Source organism: Globicephala melas, chromosome X (assembly GCF_963455315.2).
Source record: "Globicephala melas chromosome X, mGloMel1.2, whole genome shotgun sequence".
NCBI lineage: Eukaryota > Metazoa > Chordata > Mammalia > Artiodactyla > Delphinidae > Globicephala > Globicephala melas.
The window spans coordinates 94,556,885-94,573,011 of NC_083335.1; the positions used below are offsets into that span (position 1 = coordinate 94,556,885).

At 40.4% G+C, this 16,127-nt stretch overlaps 1 protein-coding gene across 1 annotated transcript in view; it reads right to left on the reverse strand.

The window, feature by feature from the left end:
• The window catches only part of PRRG1 (proline rich and Gla domain 1), a 132,481-nt gene that overhangs the window by 53,587 nt on the left and 62,767 nt on the right, over positions 1 to 16,127 (reverse strand). Inside the window, exon 2 of the mRNA XM_030851518.3 lies at positions 9,640 to 9,690. Within this exon, the coding sequence (XP_030707378.1) occupies positions 9,640 to 9,649 (10 nt within the window). The 5' untranslated portion in view covers positions 9,650 to 9,690. The remainder of the gene's footprint in view (positions 1 to 9,639; positions 9,691 to 16,127) is intronic.

The window sequence follows — 16,127 nt, forward strand, 5'->3', positions numbered from 1 at the left end:
CAGCTCCCAAAGCTGTAGGCATCAATGATTATGTTTATGATGGTGAACCTGACTCACCAAGAAAGGACCACATGATGTTCACGATATTGTTTAAGAAGGCAGTAAGGTATATGATCTATTTTAGAACTATTTCCATAAAAATAGTTTTTAAAAAGTTTTTTTAACAATTAAAAAAGGTGAGCATGAGCAGTCTGCAAAATGTATTTATTCAAGTGGAAACTTCATTCCTAGACAGTGCTGTGTAAATGTTGGTGTGCCACAGACTGAAACTATAATGAGTCCACATGCTAACCAGGAAGCTGTTTCTTTTCTGAATAAATCTCTGATATCTTGTTTAGTTGTGAATTTCTCATAAAAGACTGCATAAGATGCTAAGCTATCCACTTATTTGAGCCTTCTGTTAGTCATATGAAAACTGCCTTTTGAGGCTATCTTGCTGAAGTCTGAGAAAGCCAATATCCGTTCACCACTTTCACTAACCCTTTATTGAAACAAATGAAACTGCAGGCAAAGAGAAGAGTATGGTAGGGTGAAAAGGTCCCGAATTTGTAGTCAGGTATGCGGATTCCTGTCCAGCTCTGGCACTAACCTGGCTGCATGATTCTGCATTTGTTGCTTAATTTATCTGGGCCTGTCTCCTAATTTGTGAACCTAAGGTGTTATATGTATATGATTTCTTAGGTCCTTTGAGTTGTAACTGTGAAGTTCTATACTTGGAAAGATTTTTGTTAAGTGGGAGTAGCGTATCACATCCAAATTCTTTGGGGATATGAACACACTATTTTTCAGCCAAGCAACCACCATCCCACAAACCAACCAAAAAAAACAAACAAACAAGAAGCAAAAATCAACAAGAAGCGCACTAAATCCTGTGCTCAGATTTATATACTATAAAAGAAAATCTTATGAAGTGTCATACTCATAATTCTTTGTTTTCTTGCTTCTAAGCCATTTTGATACCATCATTTACTCAGTTGTGCGTGCATACGACGCCTTCAAGGTTTTTTTCCTGCTGAAATGGGTATTAAATAGGCATTTCTTATCAGACTGATGGATATAACTTTCCCTAGAAAAACAAAGTCTCACTAGAATTCTAAAGTGACATTTCACCTCCTAAAAACCAATATTATGCAAAATAAAAAGATCCTATTTGGATTATCTTCCTATTAGTTAGGGAGGTGGAAAAATCAGATTATTTCCCAATTGTATTTCACCACTGTAACCTATTTGTGGAAATTAAAGGTTAATTTTTTCATAGCAGGTAGGTTTATAATTCAGAATTTGTTGTACAGTGGTGCTCATGTGCCCAAACAGGTTGTCACAAACTTACAGCTTAGTTAGAATGGCATGTAGTATATGTATTCACAGGAATTAGGAAGCTGAAACCCACTCAAGGACTGAGATATTTGAAAAATAATGTGAAGTTACAGGACTGAGCTAGTTAGAGTGGGGAGTCTCAGGGTTTGAGAGAAGAAGTAATTAATATCTTTAATATCCTGAACCTGCTTCTTAAGGACAATGTAGTGGTTATGATCACGAACTAAAACTTTAAAAAAAGATATCTTTGTGCTACCGGAGGTATGCAATGAAACGCCAGATGATAACAGGCAGGTTTCCTGGAATAACTGTGGAGAAAATGCCAGAAATGGATTTCTATGAGAGAGAAGACAAAACAGGTAATGTACGTCTATAAAGCCAATATTTTTTTAAAACAAAACAAATATGGTTCCCCCCTGCCGACTGGGTCTTGCTAACTCAATATGGTTTTCTTAAAAGCTAAATTTTACATCAAATATTCAGATGTCTCTTGTCTAACAATTTTACGCTTTGTAAGGAATAATGAGATACAGAGAAAAGATCTAATAGATTCTCCCATAAAGGAAGGTAAAAGGCCAAATTTTCTTTGAAGGAGTTTTACAATTCATAACGCCTTATCAAAAAGAATTCTTAATGAAATAAGGATGACAGCAATCAAGTTAATAGCAACTGCAATAACTGGTTTAAATGTATGGTATGGTACTCTAACACATGATATTTATAGACTAGGGGCTGTGCCTTACCCACAGGAAACAAACATGGAATTAGAAAATGGTCTAATTTGCACAAAATTAAGCACACGATCAGGTGGAATCATGAAAACACGGGAATTCCAAAGATAGGTATTTCTCTTATCACTAGTGCCTCAACTGTTATCAACAAGAATATCATTAGTCTTAGAGTTTATAGTTGTCACGACCATAAAACTTTGTTTTTAGCTTATGGATCTGATTTACACTGATTACAGTTCTGTCCCATATGGTAGAAAATAGAAACAACTATAACAATCACCATTTAAATGGGGGGAAAGGCATGTAGAGAGACTCAGCAAATGTGAAATATAGTTTTAAATACATAGCTCTATGTTATAATCAATGCTTCACAATCTGTCAACATAGACAGTATGGTATTATCTATGTGATAGTTAGCTGTAATCTAGATGTAAGGAGTGAATAGATGTTAGGAGTGAATAGTTGTCCTAATAGAACACATACTACATTTAATCAAAAAGCCACATTTCAGAGGTGGTTGTTCAGACAGCATTCAAAGATAGTATTCAGCTATCTTTCTCTTCTGTGCACAAACAGCAGAGCATGGTGGATTTCAGAAATGGCGTCTCATTGACAAATTAGTGCCTTTGTTAATTAGCACATGGATTTCAGAAATGACTTTTCGCTGGTGAAATCAATGTTATTTATATGTGAATTTGCTCTAGAAATGATAGAATTCAAACTTTCGCTTGCTCTGTCTGAAGGGGAGGTACTACATACCAGGAGCTCTCTTTTCCTCCCCTTCTCTCATAGTGGCTACTCAGGGACCCCTTTAGAAAACCTGGCGCTTCACTGAGCAACACTGGAAACCACTGATCCATCTCAATCCCTTCATTTTACACTGAAATCCAGAGGTTAAGTGACTTATCCAAGGACACAGCTGCTTGATTATAGGACCAGGACTGTACCTTGGTTTCTAGAACCATAATGGAAGAAAATTTCACATACTGCGGTATGGGAAAGTCATTCTGGCTTATATATGATTTAACTCGAAGTTTATGCTAACTAAAACAGCCTGTTTGTGGCCTATCAAACATGCATTGTACAGCTGCCTTAATCCTTAAAGAAAAGGGTGCACTGTCCATGTTAAAAATAAAGGTGAAATGCCTCCCTTCCTGGGTCGCCAATGCTGGTATGCTTTCAGTGATAAGACTCCCTTCCCAGGTGCCAAGGCCATACTGAGTCCCTGTGTATATGCTGATTTGTTGTGGCTGTTGTTTTGAAATCTTGAAGGAATGGATCCCTGACTTCTTTGATGTTCTTTGTTCTGACAAGATATAAAACTGTGCTGAAAACCATGCTTCTTCAGACTAGTTCCTCAGAGTTACCTGAGCTGCTGTCTACTGGGCTACAGTTCTTAGTTTGGCTCAAATAAAACTTCTTTCTATTCCTATCATAGATCAGTTTATTGATTATTTCTGTTGACAACCATACGCATTTGTCCCTCGGTAGCCATGGGGGATTCATTCCAGAACCCCCTATGGATACCAAATTCTGCAGATGCTCAAGTCCCTTATGTGAAATGGCATAGTATTTGCATATAACCTATGCACATCCTCTCATATACTATAAATCATCTCTACATTACTTATAATAACTAATACAATGTGATACATAAATAGTTGGAAACATAATGTAAATTCTATGTAAATAGTTGCAGGCATGCAGCAAATTCAAGTTTCACTTTTTTGAACTTTCTGGAATTTTTACTTTTTTCCAATATTTTTGATCCATGGTTGGTTGAATCCATGTATGTGGAACCTGTGGATACCTGCAGACACAGAGGGCCAACTCTAGTGCTCTCCTTTAGACCGGAATTACTTCTATGAAAATCATAATATGTTAATTATGGCTTATCTCTAAAGATTTCCTTCCCTTTATTCTAAATCAGTGGTTTTCAATCTTGGGAGATATCGCACCCCAGGGAACATTTGGCAGTGTCTGGATACATTTTTGATTCTCACAACTTGGGGGGTAGGTGCCACTGGCATGTAGTGGGGAGATGCCCCACAACAAAGACTGACCTGGCCCCAAATGTCAATAGTCACTCCTACATGTATGCCCCAAAGAACTGAGAACAGATACTCAAACAAAAACTTGTACATCGAGGTTCACGGTAGCACTATTTAGAATAGCCAAAGGGTGGAAACAACACAAACGTCCACCAACTGATGAATGACTAATCACATTGTAGTATATTCACACAATGGGATATTATTCAGCCATAAAAAGGAATAAGGTACTAATACAACATGGATAAACCTAAAAACCATTATGCTACGTGAAAAAAGCCAGACACAACAAAAGGGCACATATTGTATTATTCCATTTAAATGAAATATCCAGGATAGGTAAATCCATAGAGCTAGAAATCAGATCACAGGTTGCCAGGGCCTGGGAAGGGAGAAACAGAGACTGTTTAATGGGTAGAGGGTCTCCCTTGGAGGTGATGGAAATGTTTTGGTACAAGATAGTTGTACAACACTGTGACTGTACAAATGCCACGAAACTGCACACTTTAAAATGGTCAATTCTATGTTATGTGAATTGTTTTGCCTACATTATGTGTTTTGCCTCAATTTTTTAAAAAAAATGTCAATAGTGCTAAGGTTGAGAAACCATTCTAAACTTACGTACCAAAGTTATTTTCTTCTTGAATAGGTAAAAGGCAAAGAGGATTCCATCAAAGACAAAAAGCATCAAGCACTATAATGAGTTTAAAAAAAAAAAAAAGCAGCCTGACCCTTAAATAGTAAGCTCATTTTTTTTCTGATGGAAAAAACTTGCCAGGAAAAAATAATGGCTGTTGTCAACCCCAAGCAGATTTGTTTTACTGTTATAAAATTATGAAGCTAGACAAGGGTTTACGATAAATTGGTGACATCATCTGAACTGCAGAGGCATGAATATGCTACCATAATAGAAAGACTCTCAGATTTAATATAGGCCAGAAAATGAAATAACTGTCTTTAAATGTGTGCCTTCACTTGAACTGTAAACTGGGAGCTGTCAAATAAAATTCGGCACTACATTACGAGACAGTCACTTTACAAGGCTTGTCAGTTTGAACACTCACTCATTCCCTGTTTGAAAACATGGAGCTGTATGCTCAGAATGAAAGTTTAGGATTGGCCTCAACTGAACAGTAGTTCACCAGTGACTCAAAGAGCTTAGAAATTTACTGTGGTAGCTATAAACCATCTTTCCTTCCATTAAGTCTTAATAAGTGGAGGGGACATGTTTGGGTTCTTTGAACTAAAGGAGCCAAGTACATCCAGTGACCCAAAGGAATGATGCTGCTATGTTTTAATAATAATAAAAAGAGTGTAACTGGTAGCACTGTCTCTGTTTCTCTACAGCACAACAATATATTCATGTATACTAGGACATCAAGGGCATGTTACCATTAAGCATGGAAAATGAAGATGGAAACTGACTTTGCAGATTAAGAATTTATAGACCTAGGGTTACCTACTAGGCTAGGTAAAAGCTATCTCCAAAGATTAAATACTGAAAGAGGAGAAACAGAAAAAATGCTAAGGTATCTTTTATATTTTTATGTTAATTATTCTTCACAAATAAGACCTGTCTGCCTGCTATCATTCAGCTATTCCAGATATTGTTTTCTACACAACAAAGCAAAATTAATCAGTTTGAAGATTCATGGCTAAATATTATTCCTATTTTGTAAAAGACGAGTAGGAACATCTTGTGGTTTGCTATTATTGAGGAAACATGAAGAATTTCTTCCAGAAGCTTTGTTATTAAGGTAAAGACAGTGAAATTAGCCATCATAACTGCATATTAGAGTAATAAATACCATAAATTGCTGCTACAGCACTTAAAATATGCAGAAAGTGTGTTCTGACAGAAAAAAATCAGATGGAAAATAGGTGTGATTCAAAGTCAAATTCTACTCAAACATTGTAACAAAAACAACAACCCCTAAATTTTTTAGCAAGACATCTCCCAAGAAATTGCTTTGTGGAATACTGAGACTTTTGTCATTTTATCGTGAATGTACCAGTTATTCGGGGCGGGGAGGGTAGGGGTAGGGGCGGGGATGAGAAGGTAGGATAAAGTTTTACTTTCCATCTGAAGACGATTATTGATATATACTCTCTAGTATTATGTACATGATATTTGGTAAGCCTATATATACATATTTGCAAAATCCTTACATTCTCTTCTTTGTGAAAATGCTAATTCTCTAGTAAAATCTTACACATAGTTTTATTTATACATGCTATTGTTTTTTTGTAACAGCATCTCCCCTTGTCGTCTACATGCTGTTCTGGTATTCCATGCTGTATTTTATTCTTTGTGTTATGAAGAACCACAAATATAAAAACCTATCAATCAAGAAGGTTGACTTTCACCACAGAAGTGGTGTCTTAGGCCCCTTACTTTGGGCACCTCCCACTGTGGGCTGTGTACAGCAAGCTTCTGAGTTGAATTATCCTGTTATCTAGCTTGGTGACTGCCAATTACTGCTGCTGCCTTTGAATTACTGCAGCCACGGACCACCGCTGCTCAGAGGATTTTTTTTTTTTTTTTTTTTTGCAGTACGCGGGCCTCTCACTGTTGTGGCCTCTCCCGTTGCAGAGCACAGGCTCAGTGGCCATGGCTCACGGGCCCAGCCGCCCCACGGCATGTGGGATCTTCCTGGACTGGGGAACGAGCCCGTGTCCCCTGCATCGGCAGGCAGACTCTCAACCACTGCGCCACCAGGGAAGCCCTGCTCAGAGGATTTTGATATTTGAGGCACTCTACTATCTGACACACGTGTTTTAGCTGTTACCATAAATGTTGATGAACACTGAGCCATTTCTCTTTTCCTATCTGCCCACTCCCCCCATGCTGTGAGAAACATATGAATATCATCGTAGTTCTAAGAAAATATTTTCTTCCATACCTTTCACAGCAGCAGATAGCTCCTAAGTTTTTAATCAACTTTATACACTGCTGATGACTAGGGTGTTCAGAATACAATTTGTTGGAAGAAAATAAAAACTGGATATGACATAAGGAAACCCACGTTTGTCTTCTGACTCTTCATTTATAAACTGTGGACTTTAGATAAGACTTTCTCTCATGACCCTCAGTTTTATAATATATAAAATGAAGGTAATAATACCTATTTACATTATAGGGTTCTCTTACAACTCAAATAAGATAATGAAGGAGAAATATGTACGAGTTATGAAATGCTCTACAGATACTTGTTAATATCAAAATAATTATATATTCATAAAAGTCCTAAATACTAAATTCTAGCTAAATACTAAATCCCTATATAGTAAATGGGATTTCAATGCCACATACCAAGGACACAATTTGTAAGAATTTGTTTATGAATTTTTTCATATCACATAAATAAAAGAATGATTCCTCTAACATATTTATAAATAATTTCTTCATCCAGTATCAAAGAATACTAAAAGAAATTCACCTCAATTTCATTTTTCATCGACACTGTATGGTTTCCCAGCTGTGTTCTTTGTTTTCATGGCTCCTTAATTAATGAGGCTAGTGCCATGTCTTTGTGATATTTTCCTCTGCTGTCCCTTTGTATGACACATTGAGCTATGTTTGTGAGAATCTTTGCCAAATCTACTAAAAACTCCATTGTACACTGCCAGAAAAGGAAAAAAAGAGCCCACAGAAGCACCTTTTTTTTCACTAAGCATCCTTTTTTTCAGCAATTAACAAGTATAATCAGACAAACTAAGTAAAGCTTAGAGTGTAAAGGACAGATTCTTTGAGATTCAGGATTTTAAGGATGTTTTTAAAGTGCTTAACACAGTCAAAATGCTGCTATTACACACTTCCATGTGTTTGTAAAAGTAGTATTTCTTTTGAAGCACTTCCCTTATCTCATCTCCAGGTTGGAAACATGCCCATCTTTGCAGATTACAGTACCATGCCCTGTCCTTTAGCAAGAACTCTATTAATTACCTGACCATTTAAACAAATACTTGGTGGGGCGCCTTTTAAAGCAAGCACCGAATGATCTCCCTGCTAATAACCTGATGACCATTGTGAAAAGGAAGAATGAAAACAAGAAGTAATATGTTGCCCTGTCTCAGTGCAGCTTTCTTCACCATATGGCCATGATGAAATCCAATCATCACAACATTCTCAAATTCACTTGAAGCTTGGAGAAAGTGAGGATCAAACCATGATGAGTCACTCTGGAAGGTTCTGTTGACAGCTGACTTGGAGTTAGGACGTGGTATGGATTAGTCCCAGAACTTTGACCAGTTTTTTTTATTTAGTCATTTTTTAAAAATTTCTAAACTTTCAGAGATTGGTATCTTTTGTGAAGGTTGGGAAAGAACCAGAGTACCCAGGAAAGCACTGGAGAAAACACACAAAAGCTGGCTCATCAAGGTTCAGGAAGATATTTTCTATCTATAATCCTTGGGGCTGCCTACCAGGGCCCATACTGACATGGGGCGAGAAAGATGCCTAGAGTATAAACATAAGGAAGCACTCTCTGTCACTTGCACAACCCTGGTCCCAGCCCTGCTGCCTACAGAGGCATCTGATCAAATAACTTCATTTTAACTACTGAAAGACATAACCAATGAAGATATACAGTAAGGACAGCAACGAGCACATCACTGCACTCTTCCATTATACTTCAGAGTTCTCAACACGCTTTCATATATATTATCACATTATGACAACCACAATCTCCTGAGGCTAATAGTGCAGAATGTTTTTAATCCCACCTCAGAGATGAACAAACAAGTTTAGGGGAACAGTAGGATTTGATCAAGACAGTAGAGGTAGAACTTGAATTCAGGTCTTTGACCTATGTCCAGTACTCTTCTCATTATACTTCCCCAATACCAAGTCTTCCTCTGAGGTCCTTTATAGCATCAGATTTTTATGGTCTACATTGATTAGAATTATTTATGAAGTCACTGCAGTGGCTGGTTATTAACAACTTAAGAAAGAAATGACCTTAAATTTGTCTATTGTTCACTGCCCATATAACAGCCTTATGAGAAAGGAAAAATAAAAAGAATTCATCTAATGCTTCTTAATGCCAGGCTTAAACATTTTAGGGGCAACCAAAGCCATTTATAAGTCAACCTCACAGATGAATTTGTCACTATTATCACTGGTTGCACAGTACAATCATATTTTTGTTTATGTTATTATCAGCAAGCCTCAGAAACCATTAGCAGCATATGGGTTACTTTGCTAAGAGTTGTAAAGAAGCTGGGATTAGGGCAGGTTTATATAACATCAAGTTTGAGCCTTCTCTCCCTGTACTGGAAGATGTCCAGAAAAGAGCAGGGGAAACAAAAGACCCTTTCCAGTGAGCAACATGTGATCTGTTGGTCTTTTTCTGCACAGCCCTGCTTCAAACGAAACCTTTCTAACACTAACCAGAAATATGATTTAGGTGTCCACAAAAAAACAAAAAAGAACAAAAAAAAAAACAAAATACAAGCTTTGAGTTGCAAATCTAATTTCCTGGATATAGTGGATTAATGTGGAGAGAATCTAAGTTATTTAAAAGTAAAGAGAAACTTACTTCTCCCCATGTTTTCCTGTGGTCTCTGGTAGGTCCTTTGATGATGATTCCCTGTAAAAAACACAGCACACACACACAGTCAGATTCAAGTTCCATTAAAACTTATGTTGTCAACATGAGCATTTCATTCCAGTGCATTCCAATCTTACCCCCTTACCTAAATAAAACGGATATCTAACCTCAGAGGACAGAAACACAGTATTCTGGAAGCACGGGCTCTACATCAGCTTACTATGACCTTGTTTATCTGGCATTAGTTTCTGCCCTTGCCAAATAAAAGTCATCAAATTGGTCACATGGTTTATCTCTTAGGAAGGCAGTGATATCAGTAAAAAATGGTGGACAAAAATGCCAAAAGGCCCAATTTTAATAACAAGGCTAGCATGTTATTAGTTTGCCTATCCCTGGTTTCTCTTCAATGTCACTCTGTGACAAATCCAATACCATTTATAGTGTAACATTTTCCTGAATGGTGTCAAACAGCAGTACCTCTAATCAAATTATCCCTGCAGCAAAGCAGCCCACAGAGTTACTACCAATAAACAGTATGAATCAATAACTATGAGCTACTGACAACAGAAACTCTGGAGGAAAAAAATACATATTGCAAATGCAGGTGTGCATGGAGGAGCAGCAATTTATACTATAATGCTTTATTTTCTCACAGGGTTTAATCACAGAACTACCACACATCTATTGTTCACCTGCCACATTCCCAGTATGGAGCTAAGCACCAGAGAGGCAAAATTATAAGACATAATTTATCAATACGTTAAGGAATATATAATCTACTTGAAGTCAAGCATGAAGAGGAGAGTGATGTCATCAAGATGGTCACATAGATCATTCCCAACTTCAGTCTCCCTCACAAGAAGACCACCTAGCAACTATGCATAGAAAAGACTCCATTGTGAAGATGTTAGAACCTGAGGGTAAGGCTGAAGCACCCTGCTGGACAACAGAGACTGAGAAGGAGCATATTAGAAGGGTGAGAGAACTGGATATACCCTGACCACATCACCCTCCTCCCTGTGGGGAGAAGTGGGAATATGGATTCCATAATGGGAAAAGAGAGCCCGAGGTGGACAACCAGCATATGGGACACTTCCAGGAGGCCCACTCAGGTCTTGCCTCATGGAGATCATCAGAGGAATCAGCTGGGCTTGACTACTGGGGATCAGAGAGAGATGGAGAAGGGGGGCGGAGCTTACAGCAAACACTGCTCAGGCTCTGGAAAACGGCATTCCTGCTCATATCAGTGCCTGAGCAAAGATCCCAGCCAGCAACTCTGGCCATCTGCAGAGCTGAGCCAGTGGCCCCTTCTGGCTAGGGAGCTCAGTTGGTAGTTCTACCTGATTTGGACCCACAATCAATGGGCCAGACTGGAAATGGAGCCTGTTCTACCATCCAGCCCATGAAGGCAAGCAAATACTCAGCCTTGCCCAAGTGCTCAGCATAGCCTACAGTCTCTCCTTCCAGGAAGCCTGGCCAGGGAACTAGAGCAGCCACAAGCCCATCGTATAGCCCCACTTGGTCAGGCAGCCAAACCAGCAGCCCTGCCCAACTGGTGAGAATAGCCACTGGCCCTGCAAAACCAGAGAGCTGGAACAGTGACCCTGGGTGACAAGGGAACCCAGCCTATGGGACTGCTAGAGAGGGAGAGCCCACCCTACAATCCCACTCAGCCATGGATCCCAGCCTTACAACCCTGATAAGCAGAGAAGCCCAGTCTACGGCCCTGCCCAATTGCTGAACACAGTCTGCGGCCTTGCCCAGGCAGGAAGCCCAGCCAGTAATCCTGCCCAACCAAGAAGCATAGCCTGTGATCCCACCCAACAAGGAAGCTCAGCCTAGCGGCAGAGCACAGTCTACTGATCAGGAACACCAGAATGCAGCCCTGCTCAACTTCAGGGCACAGTCTGCGGCCCCACCTAATCGCAGAGCACAGCCTAAGGCCACGTCGAACCAATACGTCCTGCCTGGGGCCCTACTTAAACATAAAATCCAGCCAGCGGTACCACTTGGTCGTGGAGCACAGTCTGAGACTCCACACAACAAGGGGTGATTGCTAAACCCAACCCACAGCCCTGCTCAATCATGGAATCCAACCAGTGGCACCACCCTAGCAGTGAACACAGCCTGGGACTTTACCCAACTGGAGGTGATTGCAGAAGCCAGCTAGTGGCCCCATCTGACTGCTGAGCAAAACCAGTAGCCCCACCCAAACAGGGAGATGGTCACCCAGTGGTCCTGCTTGAACATGGAGCCCAGCCAATAGGCCTACCCAACTGTGGAGCCCAGCCAGTGGCATCCCCCCAACCTCAGAGCACAAGCAATGGCCTCATCTAACTAGAGACCCCAACAGCAAGCCCTGCTGACTGTGAAGGCTACCAGCTGACCTGTCCAGTAGCCTCAAGCAATCATGACTGGTGAAGGTCTTTCCCTACAGAAGTGAACGTGTAAAGTCTGGAGGAAACTGTTTAAACAATGCAAGGAATCAAGGATCACGAAGAAAATAGGTAAACATAACATGACACCACCCAAAGAAACTAATAAAGCTCCAATAACTGACCCTAATGTAACAGAGGTCTATAAGCTGTCTGAGAAAGAATTCAGAATAATCCTCTTAAAGAACTTCAGTGAACTACAAGAGCACATAGACATCTAAAGAAAATTAGGAAAACAGTACACAAACAAAACAAAAAGTTCAAGAAAGAAAGGGAAACTATCAAAAAAAAAAAAAAAGAAATCTTAGAGCTGAAGAATACAATGGCTGAAGAATTCAATAGAACAAAATGGCAATACCTATCAAAAATTACTTTAAACATAAATGGATTAAATTCTCCAATCAAAAGACAGAATGGCTGAATGGATAAAAAACAAGATCCCAATGGCATGCTGTCTACAAGAGATTCAACTTTAGTTTAAAGGACACATATAGGATGAAGTGATAGATATTCCAAGCAAGTGGTAACTGAAAGAAAGCAGGGATAGCTATACAAATATCAGACAAGGTAGACTTTAAGCTAAATATAGTCATGAGAGACAAAGAAGGTCATTATATAATGAAAACGGGGTCAATTAATCAAGAAGATATGACAATTGTAAATGTTTTAGCACCCAACACTGGAGCACCTAAATATATAAAGCAAATACTAACATAAATAAAATGAGAAATAGCAATATAATAACACCAGTTTACTTTAATATCCCACTCTCAGCAATGGACAGATCATCCAGACAGAGAATCAATCAGGAAACAGTGGATTTAAATAACACTATAAACTAAATGGATAAAACAGACACATATAGAACATTCCATCCAACAGCAACAGAATACACATTCTTCTCAAGTACAGAGAAAAATTTTCTAGGATTGATCATATGGTAGGCCACAAAATAAGTCTCAACAAATTCAAGAAGACAAATTTTATCAAGCATCTTTTACAAACACTATGTTATGAAGGCAGAAATCAATAACTGTTAGAAAGCCAGAAATTTTTCAAATACATGGAAATTAAACAACACACTCCTGACCAACCAATGGACCAAAGAAGAAATCAAAAGGTAAATAAAACAAATTTTAAGACATACAAAAATGGAGAAGAACTTCAAGATGGCGAAAGAGTAAGAAGTAGAGATCACCTTCCTCCTCACAGATACATAAGAAATACATCTACACGTGGAACAACTCCTACAGAACACCTACTGAACACTGGCAGAAGACCTCAGACCTCCCAAAAGGCAAGAAACCCCCCACGTACCTGGGTAGGGCAAAAGAAAAAAGAAAAAAACAGAGACAAAAGGTTAGGGACGGGACCTGCACCAGTGGGAGGGAGCTGTGAAAGAGGAAAGGTTTCCACACACTAGGAAGCCCCTTCGCGGGCAGAGAGCAGAGCGGGGTGGTGGGGAGGGTGGGGAGGAGCTTCGGAGCCATGGAGGAGAGCGCAGCAACAGGGGTGCGGACGGCAAAGAGGAGAGGTTCCGGCAAAGAGGAGAGGTTCCCGCACAGAGGATCGGTGCCGACCAGCACTCACCAGCCTGAGAGGCTTGTCTGCTTACCCGCCGGGGTGGGCGGGGGCTGGGAGCTGAGGCTCCAGCTTTGGAGGTCGGGGCCCAGGGAGAGGACTGGGGTTGGCTGCGTGAACACAGCCTGAAGGAGGCTAGTGCACCACAGCTAGCTGGGAGGGAGTCTGGGAAAATGTCTGGAGCTGCAAAGAAGCAAGAGTTTTACTTGCCTATATGTTTCACGGTGCGTGAGGAGAAGGGATTCAGAGCACCGCTTACAGGAGCTCCAGAGACGGGCACAAGCTGCGGCTATCAGCGCAGACTCCAGAGACGGGCATGAAACGCTAAGGCTGCTGCTGCAGCCACCAAGAAGCCTGTGTGCAAGCACAGCTCACTCTCCACACCTCCCCTCCTGGGAGCCTGTGCAGCCCGCCACTGCCAGGGTCCCGGGATCCAGGGACAACTTCCCCAGGAGAATGCACGGCGCGTCTCAGGCTTGTGTGACGTCAATGCTGGCCTCTGCAGCTGCAGGCTCGCCCAGCACTCCGTACCCCTCCCTCCCCCCGGCCTGAGTGAGCCAGAGCCCCCGAATCACCTGCTCCTTTAACCCCTTCCTGTCTGAGTGAAGAACAGACGCCCTCAGGCGACCAACATGCAGAGGCGGGGCCAAATCCACAGCTGACCCCCAGGAGCTGTGCGAATAAAGAAGAGAAAGGGAAATGTCTCCCAGCAGCCTCAGGAGCAGCTGATTAAATCTCCACAATCAACTTGATGTACCCTGCATCTGTGGAATACCTGAATAGACAACGAATCATCCCAAATAGAGACGGTGGACTTTGGGAGCAACAATATATATATATATATATTTTTTTTTTTTTCCTTTTTCTCCTTCTGTGAGTGTGTATGTGTATGCTTTTGTGTGTGATTTTCTCTGTACAGCTTTGCTCTTACCATTTGTCCTAGGGTTCTTTCTGTCCCTTTTTTAAAAAAAATTTTTTTAGTATAGTTCTTAGCACTTGTTATTATTGCTGGATGTGTTTTTTGGTTTGGTTGCTCTCTTCTTTCTTTCTTTCTTTTTTTCTCCCTTTTATTCTGAACTGTGTGGAAGACAGGCTCTCGGTGCTCTGGCTGGGTGTCAGGCCTGTGCCTCTGAGGTGGCAGAGCCGAGTTCAGTACATTGGTCCACCAGAGACCTCCCAGCTCCACGTAATATCAAACGGCGAAAATGTACCAGAGATCTCCATCTCAACACCAACACCCACCTTCACTCATGACCAGCAAGCTCCAGTGCTGGACACCCTATGCCAAACAACTGGCAAGACAGGAACACAACCCCACCCATTACCAGAGAGGATACCTAAAATCATAATAAGGTCACAGACACCCCAAAACACCTGTCCACCAGAAAGACAAGATCCAGCCTCATCCACCAGAACACAGGCACTAGTCCCCTCCACCAGGAAGCCTACACAACCTACTAAACCAACCTTACCCACTGGGAGCAGACACCAAAAACAATGGGAACTACGAACCTGCAGCCTGCAAAAAGGAGACCCCAAACACAGTAAGTTAAACAAAATGAGAAAACAGAGAAACACACAGCAGATGAAGAAGCAAGGTAAAAACCCACCAGACCTAACAAATGAAGAGGAAATAGGCAGTCTACCTGAAAAAGAATTCAGAGTAATGATAGTAAATATGATCCAATATCTTGGAAATAGAATGGAGAAAATACAAGAAACGTTTAAGAAGGACCCAGAAGAACTAAAGAGCAAACAAACAATGATGAACAACACAATAAGTGAAATTAAACTTTCTCTAGAAGGAATCAATAGCAGGATAACAGAGGCAGAAGAATGGATAAGTGACCTGGAAGATAAAATAGTGAAAATAATTACTGCACAGCAGAATAAAGAAAAAGAATGAAAAGAATTGAGGACAGTCTCAGAGACCTCTGGAACAACATTAAACACACCAACATTCGAATTATAGGAGTCCCAGGTGAAGAAGAGAAAAAGAGAGGGACTGAGAAAATATGTGAAGACATTATAGTTGAAAACTTCCCTAATACGGGAAAGGAAATAGTTAATCAAGTCCAGGAAGCACAGAGAGTCCCAAACAGGATAAACCCAAGGAGAAACACGACAAGACACAAATTAATCAAACTATCGAAAATTAAATACAAAGAAAAAATATCAAAACCAGCAAGGGAAAAACAACAAATGACATACAAGGAAAGCCCCATAAGATGAACAGCTTATCTTTCACCAGAAACTCTGCAACCCAGAAGGGAGTGGCAGGACATATGTAAAGCGATCAAAGGGAAAAAACTACAACCAAGATTACTCTACCCAGCAAGGATCTCATTCAGATTTGATGGAGAAATTAAAACCTTTACAGACAAGCAAAAGCTGAGAGTTCAGCACCACCAAACCAGCTTTACAACAAATGCTAAAGGAATTTCTCTAGGCAGGATACAC